We start from the raw sequence: 26,084 nt of genomic DNA, 5'->3' as shown, positions 1-26,084 counted from the left end.
TCGCCTTCTCATCAAACTCAACATCGTCTGAAAAAGAGTTGTGGCTCTCGGAGTCACTGTGGTCTGCCATGTCTACAGGGAAAAGAGAAAGAAAGACAGAGAAAGATCAACTGCAAAAATTTGCTAAGATGAGAATGCAAAAAGCAACACACACACCCTTCTTATACGAAGAAAATGCCAACGATTCACATGGCAACGTCGAATTCCCTAGGCGCACATTTCCCATCCCACCACCTCGCAGCGTACCAAAAACATCAATTCAATGGCGACCATTGGAACGGCACTGTCAAGTTCCCCAGGCGCGTATTTCCCGACGCCTCAACTCAAAAACGTACCATAACGCGTCCATTCAAAATAATGATGGCACAACAACGAACTGCTCTGCATTGGAGAACGACAAAACACATTGGTAAAGAAAAAACACCACGATGACCACCAATTACGAGCGCCATTCAACAGAATCAAATTCTGATGAAAACCATGCACATAATTGTAACTACTCGAGACGAGGAGAGTAACTTCTCTGAAACAGAGCAGTAACTCAACAAAAAAACAAAAGAAAAACTAAGACAGCGGAAGCCATAATAAAAAAAACACGCGCGCATCCCAATTATATATTATATATTAAAAAAAGCACAGGTTAGGCTGCACAACGGAGGCGACGACAGCGCGTTAGATTCACCCAGACACAAATAAAAGACTACTGTAACCGATTAAAAATGGCTTTGTAACTAATATAAAAAACTATTGTAACTCAAAAAAGCAATGAACGAGCGTGACTCATACACCACAAACACCCCCACCCCCCACCCCCAAAAAAGAAAAAGAAAAACAAGTTTTGAAACTACTTGAAATACAGCTAGTAACTACTGTAACACAGGGTTGTGGTTCAACAAAACAGGCACAAACACCGAAGAAAACAACACCTGCATATACAACACAAAAACATGGCCGAAAAATAAAAATATAATTCTAACTACTCCATGTACCGAACATAACTAATTTACAAAAAGCGGTTTTAACGCATTACAGCAGGCGCAGCAGCGGCAAAAACAAACAACTGGTTATACTGCCCAAACTAACAAAAACATATAAAAGTAACTACTTGATATACATGTAGTAACTTCTTTAAAACACGGATGTTTATACGCAGCAGACGCAGCGCGCAAGAAAACAACACCTGCCTATACGACCCAAACACAACCAAAAATAAAAAAGGATTATAATAATTAGACGTACCGACAGTAGCTACTATAGAACGAGTTTTGAAGTCAACATAGCGTGCTTAGCCAGAAAATAAAATAAGACCTGCATATACGGTAAAGGCAAAAAACTAAACTTGTGTCTGCAACTACTCAATACATGGACAGTAACTAATGTAAAGCACGGCTATAAATCGAACAAAGCAGAAGCGATACACCACAAAAAAGAGGAACAATCATAAAAATGATAATCACACACACTACAAGTACGAACGTGTACACACTTAATACATAAGCCGGACAAACATACCAACCTGTTTAAATGAAAAAAAAACAAATAAGAATTTAAAAAAAAACAAAAAGAAAATCAAGAGATTGTAACATCACTAAATTTAGGCTATAACTACCGTAAAAACAATTACTGCAATTTCAATAACATAAAAAAAGAAAGTACGTATATGACCCAGACACAACCAAATAATCCGTCCATGGTGACTACTAAAGAAAAGAGCACTAATTGCTGAAAAACACGGTTGTAACTCAAAAAAGCGTAGAAATCGTGGGAGAAAACCTAGACCTCCTTATACGGCCAACACACAATAAAAACCCCATTATTGTAACTACTCTACATACATGCAGTAACTATAGCAAACCACGGCCGTAAACAAACAAAGTGGGCGCATAGCGGAACAATAATTATAAAAAAACAAAATAATCTAACGATTGTGAATACTAAACATGAACGCAATAACGGTTCAAAAACATGACTATAACTCAACAAAACGTACAAATCGCAAGAGAAACCTGGACATCCATATGCGGCCAACACACAACCAAAACTCAATGATTGTAACTACTCTACATATGCGCATTAACTAGTGCAACCTGCGGCTGTAAAACCAACAAAGTGGGCGCAGAGCCGAATAAAAATATAAAAAAAGCATCTCGACACAATAAAAAAAGTACTGCACCACATACTTCCAGAAACTAAAGTATGATTGTAACTGCACCACATACTTCCAGAAACTACTATAAAATACGTAGACGCAGCAAGAAAAGAGGAAGCAGTAAAATAACAAACAAAAAATAAGGAAAACAACACATGCACGCCGGCCACCACAAAAATCGGAAAAAACTGCCGCGCGCGCAAAACAAACAAAAAAAGAAGCCCAACCTAGAACAAGGAGAAGGGCGATCGGAATGACAGCCCACACACAACCAAAGACAAGCGATTGTAAATACCACAAAATAAGAGCAGTAACTACAACTAAACAAGGTTGTAACTCAGCAAAGTGGGCGTGCCTCAAAACTGGAAGCAGTACGACACAAAGTGGGAGCAGAGCAGAACAAAAAAAATGTCATGTATATGGCCCACAAAAAAACATACAACAAACGATTGCAAATGCCCAAAACAAAAAGGCAGTACCACCAACGAAACACGGCTTTAACTTAGAAAAAAGAGGCCATTGCTGCCATAAACAAGGGCCGTAACTACAACAAAACACGGCTGTAACTCACAAAAAAGCGGGCGCGCGGGAGAAACAGTAACTAACACATCCGTATATAGCCCAGACATGACCGAATAATCCACCGATTGTAACTACTAAACATATGGGCAGTAACTACTAGAAAACACGGCTGTAACTCAATGAAATCATAAGAATCGAGCAGAAGAAACCAAGAGCTCCATACATGGCCCACACACAAACCAAAATCCGAAGGTTTGTAACTACTCTAAAAAGAGGAAGTAACTAATGCAAAACACAACTGTAACTCAGAAAAAGCAGGCGCGCCTCGAAACCAAAAGCGGTACGCCACAAAAAAAATAGTGTCTACAGCAAAACACGCACGCCACAACAAAAATAGGAAAATCAGGCACGCGAGGCACATAAAACAAAAAAGGGCCAAATTGGGCCACGGGACACAACAAGAGGTTGGGCGGCTTGCGGGCCTGCAAAAAAAAGAATACCCTTATACGGCACAAAAACAACCACAATCAACGATTGTAACTGCTGGAAATTCTTGTAGTAGTTACAATGCAAGATGGTTGTAACTTAACAAAGCAGTCGCACATCAGAAGCGCGAGCGGTACAAAAGAAAAAATATCATAAACAGAACATGCACGCACCAACACAAAAAATTGAAAAAAACGGCTGCGCGCTGCCCAAATAACAAAGAAACCACAGGTTGGGCCGGGGGGAAGAGGCCTAGAGATGGGGCGGCCTGCTGGCCCGCGAAAAGGCACATGTCCAGTACACAACCCACAAACGGCCAAAAACAGTCGATTGTAACTGTTGCACATAAGGGCAGTAACTAGACTAAAAACACTCCTGTAACCCAACACCTAGAACCCCGCGTAGAAAATTTTGATTGTAACTACCCAAAACTTGAGGCAGTAACCGTAACGCAACAAGGCTATAACTCGACGAAGCGGGCGCAGCTCAGTGTTGATGGTCACTAACATCAAATATAAACTGTCAACATAACCTGCATTTATACTTAATTCCATCACCAAACATAGGTATAGGGATTTAAACTAATAAATTCTATGAGTTTTGGTGAATCTATGTTTTTAGCAGGGTTTAATCAGAAAACCACTAAGGAGGACCTAATCGTCAAAGGAAATCATGGAATTCTATCGCGGTATCAACGTGGGAAGACTCTAGAAGGGTCTAAAAGTCGAATCACTGAAGCGGGGCTCGACCCACTGCCATGTGGGGTCGGCTGGCCTGTAGGTGGGGCCGGCCGGCCCCTGTGGGCCCCACCTATCAACCTCCTTCGAATGTTGGTTCTCCACCGCCTTAAGGATTGCATCTAAGTCGTTGCTTAAGTCGGTTTGATACAAAGGCGCATGTTAGACCCTCAGGGCTATATATACCAGCCCATGCCCCCCTCCCTCAATAGATCCTAAAACCCTAATTCATATCTCTTTTTCAGATCAGCATACACCAGAGGGATTAGGTCTAGAGCTCTCCAATGTAGTAGACTAGTAGCTCGGGGGTGAGGGTTGAGTTGGGCTCATGCTCAAGTTTTGGATCTAGTCTTGAAGGCTCGGTGAAGCCTTGTATCTTCATTTCTACATCTTGTAAGGCTTATTATCAATTCATTATATTCCTATTTACATGGCTATGCTTACTTTGAATATATATCTTGCTTAGTTAAGATTATCATTGCTTTTGTGTACGGGTTCATAGAGCGCTTAGCTTGCTACAGTTTATCGATTGGGCTAAGTAGCCAAGCCTCGTGTAAGCATGGTGCTTATATGATGCTCTGCCTGTGAGTACACCATGTTCTCTAGTTGTGTGGTAGCAACGGGAGGTGACAGCCCCGTCTATCCTTTGTAGTCCACACCGAATTGAACAGGTTCTTAAATTGTAGGACCGTAGTCGCGTCAGTAGAGTTATCTATTATGGATGTTCTACCGTCTAAGCGGCGTCCTAAAGTGCACAAGAGTAGAGTTAGTTTTAGCTATAGTTAGGTATATATATACTTTCATTCTGTAATAAGAATATCATAGGAATCTACCTCACCCGTTGTTCTCCCGAGTTGACTAGTTTATATTATCTTAGTGACATATCCCCTGAGTGTCATTATACTTAATTCTTATCATTACCTTTACCCCTTGCTTTAGCTATGCTAGTATGTTGATTAGTATACGTTCCTTTGTTATCCAATAAATCTTTACTCCATTGTTTTCCTATGGCAAAATATAAATAATGATATATGAAATATTCCCGGTAAAATGCTACAATAGTATTCTGTGTGCTTGCGGAATCCTTCATATTCTATTTGTGTTAATAAATACCAACACTCAGTAGACGACAAAAACAACAAAGGAAAATAGTACACGCACGTGGCACCACAAAAAATAAAAAAACGAGCGCACGCAGTCCAAATAACAATGAAAGCACAGGCTAGGCCGAGGGAAAAGAGGCCTGCTGGCCCGCGAAAAGGGGCATATCGAGTACACGGCCCACAAACAGCAAAAAAATGATTGTAACTTTCCAACATGAAGACAGTAACTACACTACAACACGACTGTAACCGAACAACCAGAACACAACGTAGAAAATACGATTGAACTGCCCGACATTTGGTGCAGTAACTACAATACAACACCCGTTGTAACTCGATAAAGCGAAACAACAAAGAAAACGGTACGCGCGTGCCACCACAAAAAAAAACCCAAAACAAACAAGAGCGCGCGCAGCCCATCAAACAACAAAAGCCCAAGTTGGGCCGCACGGGGAGGCAGGAGGCGGGGCGGCCTGCTGGCCCGCACAACAGGGGATGCATGCAATTGATATACAGTCTGTGCGCGGGTGCATGAGATATATAGAGAGATGGATGGATAGTAAGTTCTATGTATCTACAAAACATAAATGACTTATAATTTGTAACCGAAGAAGTAAACAAAAGGATAGCATCCTATAGTCGCTAAGGAGCGAATATGTAGTGCAACGGTCAGCAAGGGTCGCATGACGCGAGAGGTTGTCCAAATGTATTAATGTATTGATAGATTCAGGCCAATACCCACCTCTTATTAAATAGAAAAGCATGAACAAATGTTTCATAGTAGTGAAAAGGGGCTTCCAACAGTGAGCAAAACCAAAAACTCAAACATATTTCCTCCGTTCTAATTATATGTCATTTTGGTTTTTAGGTATATTATTTTTGCTATGTATCTAAATATAGACTATGTCTAAATATATAATAAAAGGCTATATATCTAGAAGAGTCAAAATGACTTATAATTTGGAATGAAAGGAGTGTATTCTAGGACGAACTTTAAATTCAAAACTGCAAAAGCTACACGGAATATATAGGATTAGGCCGTCCCTTCAATCTCTAGACGTGACTGGGCCCGAACGACCTAACAGCCTCACATCTCTTCCCACAGGACATATTCTTACTAATACTAGTTTCTCTCCCAAATCTCTGTCATCTGCTTTCCTCTCTCGTGGTTCACCCGGCATCGCTCGCTTCAAGTTCCTACTCATCGTCCGGCACCGGCCACCCTCTCCACCGCACCCTATCACAAGTGTCAGCCTTCCTCCCTCTCCATGGCGTCCCTCGCCCGCTTTGCTCCTCCAACGACAACTCCCGTCGGAAACGATGAGCAAGCAACATCCTCTCTCTCTCTCTCTCTCTCTCTCTCTCTCTCTCTCTCTCTCTCTCTCTCTCTCTCTCTCTCTCTCTCTGCCACATCCATCCGCCTTCCTCCATCGGTAAGCCAGCATATTATAAGCATGTCTGTTGTTGCTATCATCATGCTCTAAGTTGGACATTTTGTGCTACTCAGGGAGGCCTAGATCCGCACCCTCCTCTTTGGATCTAGGGCCACTGGTGCTCAGCATATGGTTTTCGGATGTTGCATTTGTTGTTGTTTTTATGTTGCATCAGGAGATTTTAATTTCTCATGTTTCCATAATAAATTCAGATGTTTCCGTTGATGATCCCTCATGCTGCTGCAACAAAACTAGCATGTTGCGTCACATGTTTGTTTGGTGTTCTCATGTTGCTGCAACAAACTAGCATGTTGCGTCACATGAATGTTTGGTGTTCAGTAAGTGATTATTTCTTGGTGTTGCAGTAAGCAATCATTTTCTTATGATGATTAGAGATGTTGCATCTCCTTTATTTTGATGTTACATTAGTTGGCTGTTGGATGTTGCATCCTGCTGATTTTCCATGTTCTAGGAAACAGACTGAGATGTTACAATGATTGATTTCTCATGTTACATCAATAAAACTAAGATGCACTAGCTGATGGTTTTGCCTATCGACTAATGCTGTATCATTTGCTTTTGTAACTGAATGTTGTATGTTGCACGTTGTGTGATTCCCCATGTTGTAGCAACAGACAGAGACCAAGGCACGGCGCGATGAACGGGGGCGTGGTGGGGACAGGGCAAAGCGTCGCACCACCCGCTCTTGTTGTGGGAGGAAATCGTGTGGACGAACGAGACATTGTGGAGGAATACGCGGGATTTGACAGTTTTGTTCGCTTGTATCGGACAACTGGGAGCTGCGTCCAGACGCAGCCAAGGGCCAAACGTCCATGCGCTAGTAGCGCCGAAAGCTATAACATTAGATTCAAACAAAATGCATGATTAACTTTTGGATCCATCCAAAAAAAATATAAGATTATTAGTGGTCCTAGATACCTCATTTTGGATCCACGGAAAAAGAACTTAACGATAACTTAAATATGGCATTTCAAAAATGATTTTAGTTTCGAATCAAAGCTAAAAAAAACTATAACATCAGTTCGTTTAGTATCTATGTAAAAAGTTGCAAGAATTTTTGAAGTCACCGAGTCTTTTATTTTGTTGATACATTTTTTTGAATTATATAAAGAAAAGTTACACAAGCAAGTCACACCAAAAGGATAAGTCATGCCAAACACGAATGAAGTGACTCAATCGCCACGTTAGTGACATATTTGGAAAGTTTGAACTGTAGTATCAACGTATGTATTTTATCATACTGTATGACGTGAACGTACTGATCCAACCCAACAATAATTTGTGAAGGCGAAGGGCTCAATAATGCAACCCAAAACCGTAGTGGCCACTAGTGGGGGATTCTCCGGAGGAATAGGACTCGATTGCATATGCTTTTGTATATTCTTGGGCCGAATTGGAGCATCCGGCACATACGTGCAACGATACCTTTTTTTCAATGATTACGCAGACTAGTTCTTAGCTATTTTTGACTTTTTATATATATCAGGATAATAAAGAATGGATTCCATTGGCTATCGCCATCTAACCTTACAGAATATCGGAATCCATTGGCTATGCCACATAAAATTAATATCAAGAGCCATTTTTCACCTTAAAAATGTACTATTTTTCGAACAAAGACTCTTTTTAGTAAAATATTTTTCAAGGAGGAATTTGCTTTGGGTTGTACTCAAAGCAAAGGAGAAGAGATCTACTCTTCGTTTGTGGCTAGAGGTCTTTGTGTAATCCTGTTGATTTTCTTCTTTTTCTTTTTTGTTTCTTGAACTAGACCCTTGCACCTTTTTATAGTGTTTTAATTTAATAAATTTCAGTATGGGGCAATCCCTCCTGTTTTCCTAAAAAAACAAGACTCTTTTCAAAAGGTTTATGTGCTTTTTTTATAAAGATAAAGAGAAATTGTGATTAAGTCCATCCTAAAAAAGAATATTCAATGTGCCTAATCTTACCATCCATCCGAAATCAAGTTGTACTCTATTTGATTTATACACACTAAAAGAATATCGGAAAAGCCAAACAATACTCTGAGTGTTTCAAGACTTATGAGCACACCATATTTTCCTTCTGTTCGATTCGACCGGCCAGTCCATGCAGGCCATTGGATTTGCTTCTCTTTTTTTGGGAATTTTTTTCCAAAAAGAAAAAGGGGTGATCGACAGGTCATCGCCGGCTCGCCGCCACGACCTTTAGGATGGAACCATTTTTTCACAATTTTTTTGTTTTCTTTCTTTTCTTTTCCTTTCCTTTCCTTTCATTTTCTTCCCTTTCCCTTTCTTCTTCCTAAAATTGAATCTAATAAAATTAATATTGTGTTTTGTTGAAAATATTATAGTTATTATCAATTTATACTAGACTTACAATATATTTATATTAAATTATCAATTAGCTAGCTAGTAATTAACCTATATATCCAAACGGGGCCTTACACTATATACTTATATTAAAGTGTAATTTGTAGAGAGATATATGAATATCTTTTGTTTTATTTCAAGCATAATCCCTCCATTCCAAATTATAAGTCACTTTGATTTTTTTACTACATAAAATTTGCTATATATTTAGGTTTAGACATATATTATATCTAGATACATAGTAAAATGGATGTACCAAAAAAAATCAAAGCGACTTATAATTTGGGACGGAGGGAGCATGTTTTATTGATTATGTTATACTTTGTATGTATGTCTAATTTTGAACCTATATGGACATCTTTTCATCTGTGATTTTTAGAAAAATATCTGCTTAGTTTGATAATATGTAGCTTCTTTAATTTGGTTTTTGTAATGGTTTTGTCTCAGGGTGGGCATTCGGTTTTCGGTTCAGGTCCTTCGGTTATTGATGAAATTCAGTTCCTAGAAAATGGGAGCCGATCGATTCCAAAAAAAATTAGGAACCGAGTATTTCGGTTCTCGGTTATTTCGGTTCGATTCCGGTTCTAATCGAACTAACCGAATTTTTCAGCAAAGGCTAATACAACAACAAAAAATGCAGGTTTTAAAGCAAATTTATGCAACACCACCTCTAATTTAGATAATAATAATAATAATAATAATAATAATAATAATAATAATAATAATAATAATAATAATAATAATAATAAATGATAAGGGAACGATAACAATATAGTAACACAAATACATAGCAATTCAGTATGAGACGTCACACAAAAATCAAACACTGTCTTACAAAATACTAGCAAGTGAAGTATAATTCATGAATTTTGGTTTTTTTCGGTTAATTCGGTTATACGAGAGTAGGAACCGAAATTTTCTCGGTTATTTTTATTCCTCAAACTTTGGAACCAAATAAGGAACCAATTTTTTCGGTTCCTGCTCTTTTGGTTTCGGTTCTAGTTCTTTTGGTTCGGTTTCTCGGTTTGTGTTAATTATGCCCACCCTGAGTTTTGTCTATATTTCTAATTTTGAATTATTTAGAGACCTTTTACTTTGCAATTCATATAAAATATCTGGTTAATTTGATTATCTATACTTTGTAATTTATTTGATTTTGATCTAATGGTCATGACAATCGAGCGTGTTTCATGATTAGAAACACTCGATTTTGTTCCTACTCTCAATCGGGTGTTTATGTGAGATCCAATACTTGGGTGTCAGATGCCTCAAAACGCCCAAGTGATGAGTAGACAACTTCAAGAGTATTCAACGTGCCTAACCTCACTTTTAGAATCAGAGACCCCTGTAAATAAGAAAACTTCTACTCTTTTGAAGCAGAACAGGTTTTTCGCCTCCGCGTCGCTCCCATGTGAGCGGCTCGGGCGGCTCCTCCTCCCAAACCCTAGCAGCCCCTCTCCTCCCCTCCCCCCGCCGCGCCGTCGCCGGAGCTGGCCGCTCGGGCGACAGGGATGGCAGCGGCGGGGCCTTTCTCCTTTCTCTTGGCGGCGCGTGCGGCAGCAGGCCGACGGCCCCTCCCCTCGCGTGAGCTGCGTGGAGCTCAGCGGGGAGGGCCGTCGCGGCTATGGCGGCGCCGGCTGGTGCCCGAGCTGACGCAGGGGACGGCAGCGGGCTCTCCTTCTCCTCCGCGTGTTCCCCTCTTCCTCTCTTGACGACGACGGCGGCGATAGCTGGGGCCGCCGGTCCGGGCCACGTGAGGTCAGATCCGGTGCTCGGGAGGCCGGATCTAGACTCCAGGTGGCCAGTTCGGCTTCAGGGCCGACGGCGGGCGGTGCCTACGGTTGTGGTCAAGACGGAGGCGGCGGCGGCATGGGACGCCCGGTTCGGGGCCTGGTGTCCGGATCCGGCGGTCCCAGGGCAGGGGGCGGCGCCCGAGATGGTGGGGCACACGCCCTGTAGCGGCTGGCGGCGAGGTTGGCTGTGACATCGGAGGGTGCCTGGGGCGACGAAGATGGTTAGTGGCGGCCTCGTCGTGCGGCACTAGGACGCGAGCGGTGGAGCCAGGTCCGGCTATGCGTGGCCCGAACGGAGGGGGTGATGGCCGACGCAGCTATGCGGCTGCTGTGTGCAGCCGGCGCGTCGATGCCCCTCTGAAGGGGCTTCCGTGGGGCGGCGGGACAGCGACGATGGCGGTGATGGCTGGTAGAGGCTCTGGCTTCGCGACCCAGCGTTCGTGCTTGAGGGTTCTTGGGCGAAAGCCTTGGCGACAGCGACGCTTCCCTGTTGGGGGCGTCATGTGTTCCCCTCTAGCATGTCATCCAAGGGTGAAAACCCAGTCCACTTTGGACGTGCGACGGTGGCGCCATCGGCGTCGCTCCCTTCCTGAAGGCGTCGCATCTGGATTATCGCCGCGGTCTCGATGCGAGGCATGGGTTTGCGACTAGAAGTCGGAGCTACTCTTCGATGGTTGAGCTTGGCAACGATGACCGGTGGCGGTCGTTCCTTTGGACCCGTCGGGAGGTGACCAGTGGGTGGCCTGCCATGGGAAGTCCAAGCTGCTGGCAGCTTTGCTTCCATACTCGGCAACGATGATCTATGGCAGTGTGTCGTGTTTGTGCTCAATCACGTCACGTGGGGTGGTTAGCTCCTCGGGTGCCATTTTGGCTACTCGGTTGGCTAACCTTCTTGTACATTATTATATTCTTTCGTCTTAATTGAGCGGCAGAGCTCCTGCCTTTTGTTTAAAAAAAACTTCTACTCTTTTAGCTATACGCTTGATGTATAAACACCATAGAATAATCTGTTCACATCTTCTTAAAGCGTATTGCAACTTGGCATCGGAAAAACGTACAGGTTATAAGAGGAAGAGAAATGCAAAGGAAAAAAATACATGATTACAACACCATACTGGCCCTGTTTGGATCCATGGGTTATAGCTAGTTTGGGCTAGTTAGAGCTCAACTAGCACTAAAGTAGCCAAACAGGAAGGCTAGAGTGGGTTATTTGGAACTAGCCCACCCTAAAAAACTATCCCCAAAGAGGTGATTATTTGGGCTAGTTGGGGCTATTCGAGGTGGGGTCCACTGTTTTCTCTCTACTTTCACCCGCACCAATGATTTGGAAAGCACATTTATTATCATTTTAATCCTGGTATCAAACATCTCTTAGGCTAGAGTTAGTTCAGGGCTAGTCCTGAGCTAGAAACTTGAGTATCCAAACAGGGCACTATATGAGGAGGAGACAAAAGGAATCTGCAAACAAGGCTGGAAATTACTGCTCCTCTGGTACACCTCTCTGAGATAAGCAAAGTATTATCGTAAATTCGTGTTTTTCTGTGAGTCACAGGCTCACAGCAGCAACGAACAAGGCTACGGTAATCACTTTTTTAAGGCCTCTTGGAATGAAGAATTTTCCCTTATTTCTATTTTTTCCTTACACTGATTTATATAAAACTTTTACATATGCCAAGGAGTTTTATACTAGGATAATGCAAAAATTTTACAGGAAAACAGAAAAGGAAAACAAGGCTGGGGTCAGGACGCCGCGCGCAGAGGCGGCGGAGCCGCCGCCGCAGCAGCTCGGATGCCGGCGTTGGCAGGTCGGACGCCTCCCCTTATCCCCTCCGGCGGGCCCCGCACGCTCCGTCCCTTGCGGACTCCGAGACCTGCGGGTCACTCCCATCGCTCTCCCGGTTGCATTCGCCCCAATCCAAACGCCAACGGCCTTCCTCCATTAAAGACCTCCTCCACGGCTCCACCACCACCGCCGCCCCGATTCCACTCCCACGTGCTGCTCCACTTGCGCCGCCACGTCACCCCTCTAGGCTGTGGCCATGGGGACGTCGGGGTCCAAGAGCATCGACGGCGTGGGCGCCGTTTCGGGCGTCGGCGCCGCGGCGGCGGGGCTGGGCGGCGCCGGCGGGGAGGGCGGCGAGGGCGGCGCCGCGGAGGCGTGGCACGGCGGGGCGCAGCTGTACGTGTCGCTCAAGATGGAGAACGCGGAGATCAGCGGCGACCTCGTCCCGCACGTCTACGGCTCCGAGCCCATCATCGGCACCTGGGACCCCTCCCGCGCCGTACGCACGCACCGCACTGCCACCCCACCCGATGCTTGTGCTCTTTGCTCCGCTTCTGGAGCTTGCGCTCTCGCTCGCGCCGCGGAAATGATCCCGTTGCTGCTGTTTGGGTTTTGCAGCTCGCCATGGAGAGGGAGCTCGCGTCCATGTGGGAGCTCAGCTTCGTCGTGCCACCGGACCATGGTACGCTGCCGCCTCGTTGATGTCCTGTTCCGCTACTCAGTTAACTATGGCTTCAAATTGGCTGTTAGCGTTTGTTTCCTAAGTAGCTGTTTCTTTACCCTTTTGTTTGACCTTTAACGATCTTCCTGTCCTTTTATCGTGGTCTTTAGTTTTGTTAAAGTCTGTTACCTTTTTTTCCCAATTATGTCTCTGATCCACCTACAAAATTGAAATGTCAAACTCTTATGAAAACGGTACATGGATTGTCCTGAATGTATCATTATGTGGACTTGCTGTAGAAACACTGGACTTCAAGTTCTTGCTGAAGCCCAAAGATGCTGAAACCCCATGCATCATAGAGGAAGGGCCCACACGGCTCCTCACCGGAGGCATGCTCGAGGGTGATGTGAGGGTTGCGCTGTTCAAACTCAATGGAGATGATGAGGTGCTCGAGTTCAGGGTGTTCAACAAGGCAGACCTTGTGTCACCGCTCGAACTTGCTGCGAGCTGGAGGGTGTACAAGGAGAACTTTCAGCCTTCCAAAGTCCGGGGGATCCCTGATATCAGTATCAATGTTGCGCCCACTAATGCAACTGAGGTAATTGTATTTGTGCTTGATACTGTATGCTTCCCTGTGGTGGTGGTGGATGCATATGATTGCAAAGTTCCATGTCTTCTTTGTGCAACATGGTAACTGCCTTACCAATATCTTATTCTCTAAAGCAATACAATTAGAAGGGGATATCTGCTTGTCCAAATGGCATGTCATCTGATAGCAAGAAAATCAGCGGATTCTTTTTTGTTACTGTTTGGTTTTCGTCCTTACCGTTTGGCAACCTTCTTTATACTCTTTTTTCTATATCCTAGACCTATAAAAAGAATATCTCCTTACCATTTTCTCATCCTTTTCTACTCATTATTCGTGCACTTATTGTTATAATTGCATGCTGACGCCGAGCTAATTTGTGTTGTGGTTTCTCACAGGTTTCTGTTTCTTGTCTTTCTACAGGAAGGATCAGCGGCTACTTTGGAACTTGACTTGGAACACTATGTTGTTCCGTCCCCGCCAACTGCACCACCAAATGGATATGCTGCAAACCTTGCTGCGACTCCAGCATCCATGATTCAAACTGGGGCATTGTGGACAAATGATGTCCTTCTAAGTGATGGGATTCAGAGTCCAAGTAGTGTTTCTACAAAATTAGAAGATCCTAGTAACGACAAGAAGGTTGGCTGTTATCTGGAAAAGTTGGTGTAAATGACAAATTCTAAGTTCTATACCTGAATTTTATCCTTCTACCATCATGGAATTAGTCCGGTCTTAGTTGGTTATCATTTCATACAATGAACTATAATTGCTCTGACTTGCACATATTTGATACCTATATTGCATGCTTTTTTAATTACTTATATTCTGTATCTCTGTAAATCAAAATGCTATTGAAAATTAACATGTTTCTTCTATAGAATATTGAGGCCTGGGCAACAGATTCTTCTAAGAATTCTGGACTCATTGAATCAAAATCAGTTGGCACCTTTACACCACTGCAAAAGCTAGATGGTCAAAAGGGGCTGTTCGTTGACAGGGGTGTTGGCTCTCCTATGCTTCCAAAATCAGCAAGTGCATGCTCCCTGGCATCTGGGTTTAGTTTTGGATCAGCAAAGGTCAGCATTGTTTAACTCCTTTACTAATAGTAGGTAAAAAGAATAGAGAGTTGATGGCTAGGTTCGGAAAGGTTTTGTATTCAATTATCATTGTAGGATCATGGTCAATTTGGAATCATCATAATCAATGTGTCTTCAACGGAGCTTGTCCTAGTCTAGCTGGAGTGTTATCATTCATTAGTGAGGAGTTGTTGTAGGGAATGGCTGCGCTTGAGGTATCTCACATGTCCTTACCATTGCGCCAGAAGAGGGTTAATATGCTAGGTCGAGGTCGTGTTCTTGTAATCACAGGCGCATGTGTTTTTGTCTTTTAAGAGTGAGTGGGTGGGTGTTGTATGGGTTTCTCCAAACCCCTTTTTTCAGAATATAATGCTTCACAGAGATAGTATTTTGATATAAATCAACATGACTCTAGTTCAATTAATTAAATGGGCATTGATGATTGATGTGGTTTGAGAAAAGAAATCCAGAATGAAGTTTGTATTTTATTTTTTGACTATTGTTGACATTTCTACAGACAATGCCAGAAGCAGCAGGAGCTGTTGCAGCTGCAGCTGTAGCTGATCGGTTGCATGGGTCAAAGGAGGACCGGAAGCTGGCCATTGTTTTGGTAAATAATAGTTGAAATCATGTGATATAATTTTAAACATTCTTCATCTCTTATGTGATTTGAGTGTTTCTTTGTGATCCTTTTGTCAACAAGATAAGCAAACTTTGCTTGTTACACTTTGCTACCTACCATGTCCTTTTTAATGTCTGGATGAATTTAAATAGATGGGTTTTTATGGAAAACTAAATTGAATTTTGAGTAGTATTGTACTGGTGGTGGGTGTCTGTGAACAGGACCATCAATACACTTTGCATTTTGTGTTTCACACTGCTAGGTAAGCATTGCCCGTTTAAGCATATAAGTGAACAAAACAAATAATTAGGAATCTTATGTGATGTGATACATTTTAACAGAGTATTAAAGAAAGTTTCAATCCCGAATCAGCACTTGCCAGCCCTCTTGAGAAAGTACATCTTTCTTGCTGCTGAACATAAAATGGTCAAATGCTTATCTGCTTGAACATGTTCCTAAATTTTTCTTCAGTGCTTGTTTCCAAAAGTTGGATCTCCATCTGAAAATGTTTACTTCCGTATCAGGTTGGTCTACCAGCTCGTGGTAAAACCTTCACTGCAGTTAAGCTTACAAGGTACCTTCGTTGGTTGGGTCATGAAACTAGACATTTCAATGTTGGGAAGGTAACCATATTCTTACTCCAATTAACTGCCTTGCATAGTCAATATGTTTACTTTTCTTACTTGCAAAATTAACTGAGCTTTCTTTTGTTGAAAATGTGTGTGCAGTATCGCCGTCTGAAGCATGGAGCAAATCAGGTGAGAACTACAATTGTTGTAGTTCTGTTAGTGGAAAACCTGCAATCTATGCGTTGTTAAGTGTTATCATGTCCAAAATATCATGTCAAGTTTCCTGTTTTTTAGCTAGAATACTAGACACCTAATAATAAGTGTATAAAATCATGCTTGGAATGCATTTTAAAGGGATAAGTTTAGCATGCATGCATGTATTGTACTTGCACATCCTGTTGGAGTTTTCAATACCATTATCTGAGCCTATGTCAGTAAAACTAATATCCTGTTCTAGAGCGATGTAACATTTTTTTTTGCATTTTTATTGGCTCAGCCTGCAGATTTTTTCCGTGATGATAATCCTGAAGGTATTGAGGCACGTAATGAGGTTAGCACACCTTATTGACTATTATGCATCTATTACCAAGTATTTCAAAATTGTGTTCCTACCATTCAAAAAGTGTCATCATAGGCCATCTTCTGATTCATCAGTACATGCTCTTATATATTTTCAAGAAAAAAAGCCTTGTGATCTTTTCACTGCTCTCATTTTAAAATGCATTGGTAATCATTACTGCCTACCTTACTTAAGGTATCAGGCCCTATCTGGAACACGCGGAGTTTTCAGACTCCTGGAATTGAACCGTATCCTCTGAAGTGTTGCGAAATTTCTCAAAAGTCAAAACCTTCTGGGTTCTAAACTGGATATTGTAGGGTTACCCTGGTAAATTAAGCAGAAATCAATGGAGCAGAAGTTTATTAATGGCTTCTATAAAAACTTGTTGTGGTGTTTAAATGCCTCAAAATTGTGATTTGTAGTCAGTGCAATATGTCCCCTGCATCTTTTTTCAATGGTTACACTTCGCCATTAGCTATAATTATGGGACTTAGGTTTTGCCCATAGATTCTCTTCGTGAAGGTTCTACCAAGGACAGGATGTCAAGTTAGCACCCTAGATTGTCAGAAGTCTAATGTGATTTTGTGACAACCAACCCTTAAAAGTAGAATATTGAAACTTAACTGTATCTTTGTTTCAGTACATTACTTGCAACTCGCAACATTATTCTTCTGGTGTACTGTTACCAGGTGGCTGCTTTAGCAATGGAGGACATGATAGATTGGATGCATGGTGGAGGTCAGGTAAGTTAGTGTTGCATAGCCTGCATGAAATAATGAAATGTTGCACTCAATCTGACCGGTTCAACTTGTCTCTAGGTTGGTATATTTGACGCAACAAACAGCACAAGAAAGCGAAGATATATGCTAATGAAAATGGCTGAAGGTAACTGCAAGGTAATTGATAGCATTCGTATTTACATTGGGTATGCTTCTTTTATATTTGCATATTTAAGCATCTTCAGCTAAAATTATTTCACATCTATGGAAGTCAGCACTAAGCAGAATACACTGTGGTACTGGAAGTTTATCTAATAATTTAACCATGTGCCTTGGTGCATTTTGTACATGTGCGTTTACAATCTTGACCTTCTCATAATGATTGAAGTCACTTTCTGCAGATTATATTTCTGGAGACAATATGTACTGATCCAAACATAATCGAAAGAAATATACGGCTGAAGATCCAACAAAGTCCAGATTATGCTGATCAGTGAGTTTCCCAACATTGACCCTTTATTAGATAGAAGTAAATTGCTGCCTGAATCGTGTCGAAATGTTGCAGGCCAGATTATGAAGCTGGACTGGAGGACTTCAAGGAACGTTTGATCAATTATGAAAAGGTTTCAACTATTTATGCTCGGATGAAGTGCTACATGCTAAGTAAAATTATTTAGTTCTTTGAACTATTTGGTCTTGAATCAATTAACATTCCTTTTGCAGGTCTACGAGCCAGTAGGGGAAGGTTCTTACATCAAAATGATTGACATGGTAAAGGGGCAAGATGGGCAGTTACAGGTAAGCTCTTCCATACCTTTGCATATTCTACAGCACATGAATCTACATTAGGAACTTTTACATGCCTATGTGGCAGAAGGATCAATCGCATGGGTACAAGTTTTTGTGTAAATGTGTAATTGAATACCTCTGGAAATACTTTAATATGAATATGATGTTGTGCAAAATAGCCCATATTTAGATAAGTTATTTACACATAACATGGCAATAATATTTGGTATGATATGCTTTCAGTTTTTGAATCTTGAGATTCTATGTTTTGTTTAGTGTTTCTTCATTTGTAAGTTATACTTTTCTGACCTTGTACCCAGGTAAATAATATCAGCGGTTATCTCCCTGGGAGGATTGTCTTCTTCTTGGTATGTATTTCTAGACTCATACTATAAATAGCTGCTCGCACTTTCTGTGTAAGCGTAATATCTGCACGTTCTAACAGATGCACGTATTTAAATGTCTGCTTCAAGTTTATTTCCATGAGTGTATTCAAACTAATTGGTGACACATCTCCTTGCATTATGCTACTGCAGGTGAACTCTCATCTTACACCACGGCCTATTTTGCTTACCAGGCATGGTGAGAGTTTACATAATGTTAGAGGAAGAGTCGGTGGTGATACAGTTCTAAGGTTTGCTTTCCCTAAGTTTTAATCTAACACCTTCAGATGATACTTTCTGCACTTAGTATGTCATTTTGAGTTCTGTGAGTAAAATATTAAAATTCTTGGTAATTTTTTTCATTTTATATACATTTAGTTATTGCACTGGTAAACAAAGTACCATGTAAATATGTCGGTCTTATTGGAATTATATTTCTGTATTGATTGAGCTAATAAATTCCTCTTTAACTGCCTGATTATGGTGTGCAGTGAAACTGGAGAACTTTATGCAAAGAAACTAGCCAACTTTATAGAAAAGCGGCTCAAATATGAGAAAACAGCAACTGTAAGTAATTTCCCATGATTTAATGATGGATGTAGCCAGCATAACATGGGCTGAAAGAGACGTTTTAATTTGTAACTATCCAATTATTTAGATATGGACCAGTACCCTTCAGAGAACAATTTTGACAGCAAGTCCAATTGTTGGATTTCCCAAGGTATTTGGTTGGACGATTTAGGAGTCTTCTTAAAGAGCTCTTGCTAAGTAAGTACACCAAGATTGTTCGACTTGTGTTGTTTGTAGATACAATGGCGTGCTCTTGATGAAATCAATTCTGGAGTTTGTGATGGGATGACTTATGAAGAGATAAAGAAAAATATGCCTGAGGAATTTGAGTACGTATAATAATTTTTTCATTGGCACCATGTGCATGGGATATCCGTTACTTACCATTCATATGAGGTGTCAGACCAATGTATTATTTCCATGCTGTGCAAATTAAGCAAAAACAGAAATGAAATTGACAGTATTATTTTTGGCACAGTACTGAATATTTGGATCTCAAAAGACAACTGTGAATGCTTGTTTCAACCAGGTCACGCAAGAAGGACAAGCTAAGATATCGCTACCCCCGTGGAGAATCTTACCTCGACGTGATACAGAGGTCAAAACTATAGTTTCTAATCATACAGACAAAAAACTCCATAGTTGTTTCCTAAAAAAACTCGTACTGGATTACTTGGTTTCTCTATATGTCAAACCATGACAGATTTCAGTTCCCGTGTAACTATACCCTAACAGCTGATGTCATAATAACCCTCAGGTTGGAACCCGTCATCATCGAGCTAGAACGCCAGCGTGCACCAGTGGTTGTCATATCTCACCAGGTAAATTGTTATATTTGATGGAATATTGGAAAGTTGGAGTGCGGACGGCAGAAATACTGAGTTTTGAACTATTTGTCCCATTGTTAGGCTGTACTGCGAGCACTGTATGCATATTTCGCGGACAGGCCTTTGAGAGAAGTTCCAGAGATAGAGGTGATACATTTGACTTTCCCCTACTTGATCAATGTTATATTGTAACAGATGTACTAGAAATGAGAGCAAATGTCTCTAGATTGATAGATTGATTATCAAGAGTACATGGTACATATAGGCAAGGATCCGGAGGGTTTATAGAAACACCCAATCAACGGTGATCCTTGCCTTATCAATCTAACTTAACCCCTAAGGCACTAGCCGCATGGGCCTTAACACCAGGCCCATAACAGCCCTATCAGGCGCCTATGCTAACACGCCCCCACAGTCGAATCCCCAGCCACTCTGCATGTTTAGATTGGACCTGAACTCCGTGAACACTGAGGTAGGCAGCCCCTTGGTGAAGATGTCTGCATATTGCGAAGAGGTGGGAACATGCAGAACACGAAGGTCACCAATGGCGACTCGCTCCCGGACGAAGTGAAGATCAATCTCGATGTGCTTGGTGCGCTGATGTTGCACCGGGTTGGAGGTCATGTAGACGGCACTGATGTTGTCGCAGTACACCAGTGTGGCGCGCCGAAGAGGGGCATGCAACTCTAGGAGAAGCTGGCGTAGCCAAGTTGCCTCTGCAACTCCGTTAGCCACCGCGCGATATTCAGCTTCAGCACTTGATCTTGATACTGTGTTCTGGCGCTTGAGGACCAAGAAACAAGATTGTCACCAAGGAACACTGCATAGCCCGAGGTGGACTTGCGAGTGTCCGGACAACCAGCCCAATCAGCGTCGGTGTAGACGACAAGATCAGTCGAAGTGGAAGGTCGCAGCAGGAGACCGAGGTGGAGTGTGCCCCGAACATAGCGAAGAATCCGCTTCAGAGCAGCGAGGTGAGGCTCCCGAGGGTCGTGCATGTGAAGACAAACCTGCTGAACGGCATATGCAATGTCTGGGCGGGTGAATGTCAAGTACTGAAGGGCTCCAGCAAGACTGCGGAAGTCGGTAGCATCAGACACAGGGGCCCCCCTCAGCGGCAGCAACCTTAGGATTGGTGTCCACTGGAGTAGAGCATGGCTTGCACTCAGCCATTCCGGCGCGATCGAGGATATCCAGCATGTACTGTCGCTGTGAGAGTAGGAGTCCATCACCACTTCGCTGAACATGCATGCCGAGGAAGTGATGTAGTCACCAAGATCTTTCATGACGAATTCTCGCTGAAGTGCTGAGATGATCCGCCGAAGAAGGTCTGATGATGAAGCTGTGAGGACAATGTCGTCAACATATAGCAACAAGTAGGCTGTGTCAGAACCACGCTGGTAGACGAAGAGTGAGGTGTCTGACTTGGCTTCAACAAACCCAATAGACAGCAAGAAAGTAGCCATTCGACTGTACCAAGCACGAGGAGCCTGCTTCAGGCCATAGAGTGATTTCTTCAGAAAGCAGACAAAATCCGGATGAACTGTATCTTCAAACCCGGATGGTTGCTAGCAATACACCGTCTCAGTCAAATTGCCATGAAGAAAGGCGTTCTTCACGTCCAGCTGGTGGATGGGCTAGCGATGGGAGAGCGCCAAGGACAGCACTGTGCGAACGGTAGCCGGCTTCACCACAGGGCTGAAAGTTTCATCAAAGTCAACACCGGGCCGATGGGTGAAACCATGGAGGACCCAACGTGCCTTGTACCGCTCGAGGGAGCCATCAGACTGAAGCTTGTGCTTGATGATCCACTTCCCAGTGACAACATTGGCCCGGGGCGGACGGGGCACAAGATCCCAGGTGTGGTTCTGCAGGAGAGCACTGTGTTCTTCCTCCATCGCCGCTCGCCAATTGGAATCAGCAAGAGCGCTACAGAAGGTCTTCGGCACCGGAGAGAGTGGCACAGCATGGTAGGCAGCAGGCATCCGGAAGCCGCTCTTCGAACGGGTGCCCATAGAGTGCTGGTTGGCCACCGGAGGGACAGCAACCGCGCCCTTGGGCAGCGGGGCGGCTGCTGCAGGAACCGGTGCAGGAGCCGCTGGGACGACCGGTGGAGGTCGCGGGCGACGCGAGTAATGGTACGTGAAGTCGCGGGCCGAGCGAAGAGGTGGAAATCCTGGTGGAGGCCCGCGGGGGCCCCTGAGGAGGCGCGGGAAACCCTGCGGACTGCGCAGGGGACGTTGAGCCGGCGCGCAGCGCGGGCGGGACGTACAGCAGCCGCGGGGACGTGATGGCCGGTGGGGAGCCGCTGGGGACCACGCGTGGCCCGGGAGGGCTTCCTGGCGCCTGCACCGTGGCCGCGCGTGGCGCGGGGGGGGGGGTCGCCGGTGACCGGAGCGCAGGCGGGATGTAGAGCGCCGGCATCGAGACGTTGTCAGTAGCCTCGGGCGCCCTAGGCACAGTCACAGAAGGACTGGCAGGGGCATTGGTGTCACCGGAGAGTGCCCCAAGCTCGGCCACACGAGGACCGACAGGGGCAGCAGGAACATCGGAGGTGCTGGGAGACATGCCTGCAGGAAACAACGTGTGCGAGGGTCCAATAGGAGCTGGCACAACATCATCAGTAAAATCAAGAAACTCGAGTTCCGCTGGATTGCTGGGACCATGACGCTCAGCAAAGGGAAATGCCATTTCATTGAAGATGACGTGCCTGGAGATGATAACTCTATTGCTGGAGAGGTCAAGGCAGCGGTATCCTTTATGGTGGGCGGAGTAGCCTAAAAAGACACATAGAGCAGACCTAGGAGCGAGTTTATGAGGAGCGGTGGCAGACAGGTTGGGGTAACACTTGCAACCAAAGACCCGAAGATGATCATACGTAGGCAGCTTTGCGAATAGTGCAAAGTGAGGCGTAGAGAACTGGAGAGTCTTGGTAGGCAATATGTTGAGGAGGACAGTGGCAGTGGAGAGGGCCTCCACCCAATAGGAGGGAGGCATGGACGCCTGAAAGAGCAGTGAGCGAACAACATTATTAATGGTACGAATAATGCGTTCAGCTTTACCGTTCTGAGGCGAGGTGTAGGGGCAGGACATGCGAAGATGAATGCCCTGAGCGAGGAAGAAGTGGCGAGTGCTCGAATTGTCGAACTCTTTCCCATTGTCGCATTGGACAGATTTGACACGTGTGTCAAACTGAGTGGAGACGTGGGCGAGGAACTGGGCCAGCATGCTGAAAGTGTCAGATTTGAGTCGTAGAGGAAATGTCCACAAGTAATGAGTGCAGTCATCAAGTATAACCAAGTAATATTTATAACCAGAAACACTGACAACCGAGGAGGTCCATAGATCACAGTGAATAAGATCAAACTTGCTAGACGCACGAGAAGTGGACGAATGGAAGGGCAATCGAACATGACGCCCTAACTGACAAGCATGGCACAAATCTGAACAATCACTAATATGACGCGAGGCGCTGGACGCAAGCTTTGACAACGCCTCATGGCCGGGGTGGCCAAGTCGTCGGTGCCACAGCTGGGAGGAGCCCTGGGCGATAAGGGAATGAGCTGGAGGTAGGCGCAGGGGGTATAGCGGCCCGGAGCTATTGCACCTGACGATCTCGGTCTGGGAGGGAAGAACCTTCACAGAACAACCAGCGGGGTCAAACTCCACAGAACAATTATTGTCGATGGTAAATTGGCGAACAGAGATGAGATTCTTAATAAGTTGTGGTGACACAAGAACATTATTAAGACGTAAAGAGGAGGACAACTCTGTGGAGCCAGTGGCGGTGACAGGCATGATAGACCCATTACCTACGACAATAGATGAAGGAGTAGGATACCGCAAAGGAAGAATATGTGAGAGAGGAGGACTGAGAGGTCATGTGGGAGGTAGCACCTGAGTCGAAGTACCAGTCACTGGACGGAGGTGGAGTCAGGGACGTGGTACTGAAAGCGGAGGCAAGCGCCGTCGGATCCCAAGAGGGAAGGTCGGCCACGGGGTTGTAGTACCCGGGGCGACCCAGTGTGCGGCGCCGTCGGGTGCAGCGGCAGCAGCCGGGCTGTGGGTGACGAGCGCCTGCTGCTGCGCCTGCTGCTGTTGCGCCTGTAGATGAGGGGGCACCGGGATCGGCGCCAGCGGAGGGCGGGGGCCTCCGGGCCACATCTGGATGGTGCCCGTCCAGGGATTGTAGTAGCTAGGCCAGCGTCCACCGGAAGTAGACTGCTGCTGCTGCTGCTGCTGGCCGGTGGGCTGCTGCTGGTTGTGACCAGCATAGGTGCGCGGCCCCTGTCCACCGCCACCACCTCCAGTGCTGCCACCGCCTTTGTCGTTGCTGCGCTTGTTGCGGCAATTGTTGGAGGACTTGGAGCCACCCCCAGTACTACCGGAGCCCGAGCCGGAAGACGTAGGGGCGGTGCTGTTCGCCGTAGAGGTAGCAGCGAGAGCGGTGGCGGGAGCATCCTTCCTGTTCTCCAAGGTGAGTTCCTCAAGGATGAGGTCGTCACGTGCCTCCAGGAAGGAGGGGAAGGGACGTGTGCGCCGGAGGAGGGTGCCGACGTGGCTGAAACGCTCGTTGAGACCGCGAATGACGTTGAGGACAAGGGTCCGGTCAGTCATGGCCTCGCCGAGGGCGGTGAGATCGTCCGCCATCTTCTTCAACCGGCGACAGTAATCGGTGACGGAGAGGTCGCCCTGGACGAAGTTCCGAAAGCGCGTCTCCAGGTGGATGGAGCGAGCGTCCCGGTTGCGGAGGAACTGAGACTCGACGGCAAGCCAAGCATGGCGTGCGGTGGAGCCTTGGGCAGAGATGATCTCCGCCAAGTCGTCGGTGAGGGTGGCGATGATCCAGGCCTTGACGACGCAGTCCATCCGATCCCAGGTAGGAGAGATAGGGACTGGAGGCTCCGCGTGGACATGATCCCGAAGGGAGAACTTGCCAAGGATGAGCAAGAACTGATCATGCCAGCGGTTGAAGTTGCCGGAGTCGACGTCAAGGACCGTGGTGACGTGATTGCGGATATTGTTCACAGCGACGGCCTGGGAGTGGAGCTGCAGCAGAGCCACGGCCTCATGATGGAGGAGGGCGGCGCGCAGATCGGGAGGAGGTGGAGGAGGGCCGCCAGGGTTCGCGCCAGAAGATTCTGGTGGCGCCATGGCGGCAGCGGTGGCCGCGCGAGCCAGGGCAGAGCTGGCGCGCTGAGTGGCCTCGTCGCGGGCCTTCGCGGCGGCGGCGGCTTCCTCCTCGGCCTCCTGAGCGCGGGCAAGGGCTGCGTCCCGAGCGGCCACGCGTTCGCGCTCGATGCGCTGGGCATCGGCGGCGGCGGCGTTGGTGCGCTCCTCTGCGGTGCGCTGGGCGATGGCGTCGTCCTGGATGGTGGCAGAGGAGGCGTCGGTGACCCTGGGAGAGGAGGGAGGGGTAGGCAACATGGTGCAGGGGAGGGTGCAGAACGGCAAAGAGAAGCCGGTGCGGGGGAGAGTGGACGCTCGCGACGGAGTGTCGGCGGCGCGGAGGCAGCGGAAGAGAGGTCCCCTGACCTAGGCGTCAGATACCATGAGAGCAAATATGTCTCTAGATTGATAGATTGATTATCAAGAGTACAGGGTACATATAGGCAAGGATCCGAAGGGTTTATAGAAACACCCAATCAACGGTGATCCTTGCCTTATCACTCTAACTTAACCCCTAAGGCACTAGCCGCATGGGCCTTAACACCAGGCCCATAACAGCCCTATCAGGCGCCTATGCTAACAAGAAACATGCAATGTGTCTGAACTAATGGCAATTGTTCTTATGTAGATGCCACTACACACCATAATCGAGATACAAATGGGCGTTCTCGGCGTTGAAGAGAAGAGGTACAAACTCATGGACTGAACACATAAAGGCAGCAGGTTGGCTGTTTCGTATAGCCATACAGCAAGTACAGATAACACAGAAGCTTCTTTTTCTTATCTCTATCCACACGGTGTGAAACCTACTTCAGTGTATTTTTTTCTCTGAAAAAAACATATTGATCATTGTAAAGAAAAAACATATACTACTAATAAGGAACTGTAAAAATGGCATGCTTACTGCAACGAATAAGGAATACAGACTGTGGCTCAAATTAACAATTCCACGGCTTATTCAAAAATATATTCCGTCAAATTGGTTGATCCTGTTCCTGTGGCTGATGGGACCAATGAACCGTAGTGCTTTGCCTTGGTTGTACTAGTAGACTTGTACACGACCTGCCAAACTATGAACTGTCATGTCCTCCTGTGGACTGTAGTCCTGTGTCCATGTGAGGACACAAGGCAGGCCGTTTTCGTGCTCCAGAAACTCTGCTGAAATGATGGCATGGC

The 26,084-nt window shown here is 45.2% G+C and overlaps 1 protein-coding gene across 2 annotated transcripts; it reads left to right on the top strand.

The window, feature by feature from the left end:
- Window positions 1-12,316: 12,316 nt before the first annotated feature.
- On the top strand, window positions 12,317-25,853 carry LOC136519081 (6-phosphofructo-2-kinase/fructose-2,6-bisphosphatase-like). 2 transcript variants are annotated; one of them, XM_066512739.1, is made up of 23 exons: window positions 12,317-12,874; window positions 12,994-13,057; window positions 13,336-13,634; window positions 14,046-14,264; window positions 14,504-14,701; window positions 15,219-15,311; window positions 15,848-15,946; window positions 16,052-16,081; window positions 16,389-16,442; window positions 17,141-17,194; window positions 17,270-17,347; window positions 17,572-17,663; window positions 17,736-17,793; window positions 17,894-17,968; window positions 18,280-18,327; window positions 18,496-18,593; window positions 18,834-18,909; window positions 19,001-19,063; window positions 19,150-19,241; window positions 19,442-19,510; window positions 19,670-19,733; window positions 19,821-19,886; window positions 25,537-25,853. In XM_066512739.1, the coding sequence occupies exons 1-23, from the start codon at window positions 12,632-12,634 to the stop codon at window positions 25,612-25,614; spliced, it is 2,310 nt and encodes a 769-aa protein (XP_066368836.1). In that variant the 5' UTR covers window positions 12,317-12,631; the 3' UTR covers window positions 25,615-25,853. The 2 variants fall into 2 exon arrangements, with proteins under 2 accessions (XP_066368836.1, XP_066368837.1); XM_066512740.1 differs by lacking the exons at window positions 19,670-19,733; window positions 19,821-19,886; window positions 25,537-25,853 and having other exon boundaries at window positions 19,391-19,510.
- The last annotated feature ends 231 nt before the right edge of the window (window positions 25,854-26,084 follow it).

This window comes from Miscanthus floridulus, chromosome 17 (assembly GCF_019320115.1).
Source record: "Miscanthus floridulus cultivar M001 chromosome 17, ASM1932011v1, whole genome shotgun sequence".
Lineage (NCBI taxonomy): Eukaryota > Viridiplantae > Streptophyta > Magnoliopsida > Poales > Poaceae > Miscanthus > Miscanthus floridulus.
Note: the sequence above shows the minus strand (reverse complement) of the source record. Positions and strands in the feature narration are given on the sequence as shown.

Excerpts from the sequence above, each read along its gene's own strand:
- LOC136519081 (XM_066512739.1), top strand. The coding sequence starts at position 12,632 with ATGGGGACGTCGGGGTCCAAGAGCATCGACGGCGTGGGCGCCGTTTCG. Across the intron at positions 17,195-17,269 it reads GGATGCATGGTGGAGGTCAG|GTTGGTATATTTGACGCAAC; the intron begins GTAAGTTAGTGT and ends ACTTGTCTCTAG. Across the intron at positions 18,328-18,495 it reads GGAGGATTGTCTTCTTCTTG|GTGAACTCTCATCTTACACC; the intron begins GTATGTATTTCT and ends ATGCTACTGCAG.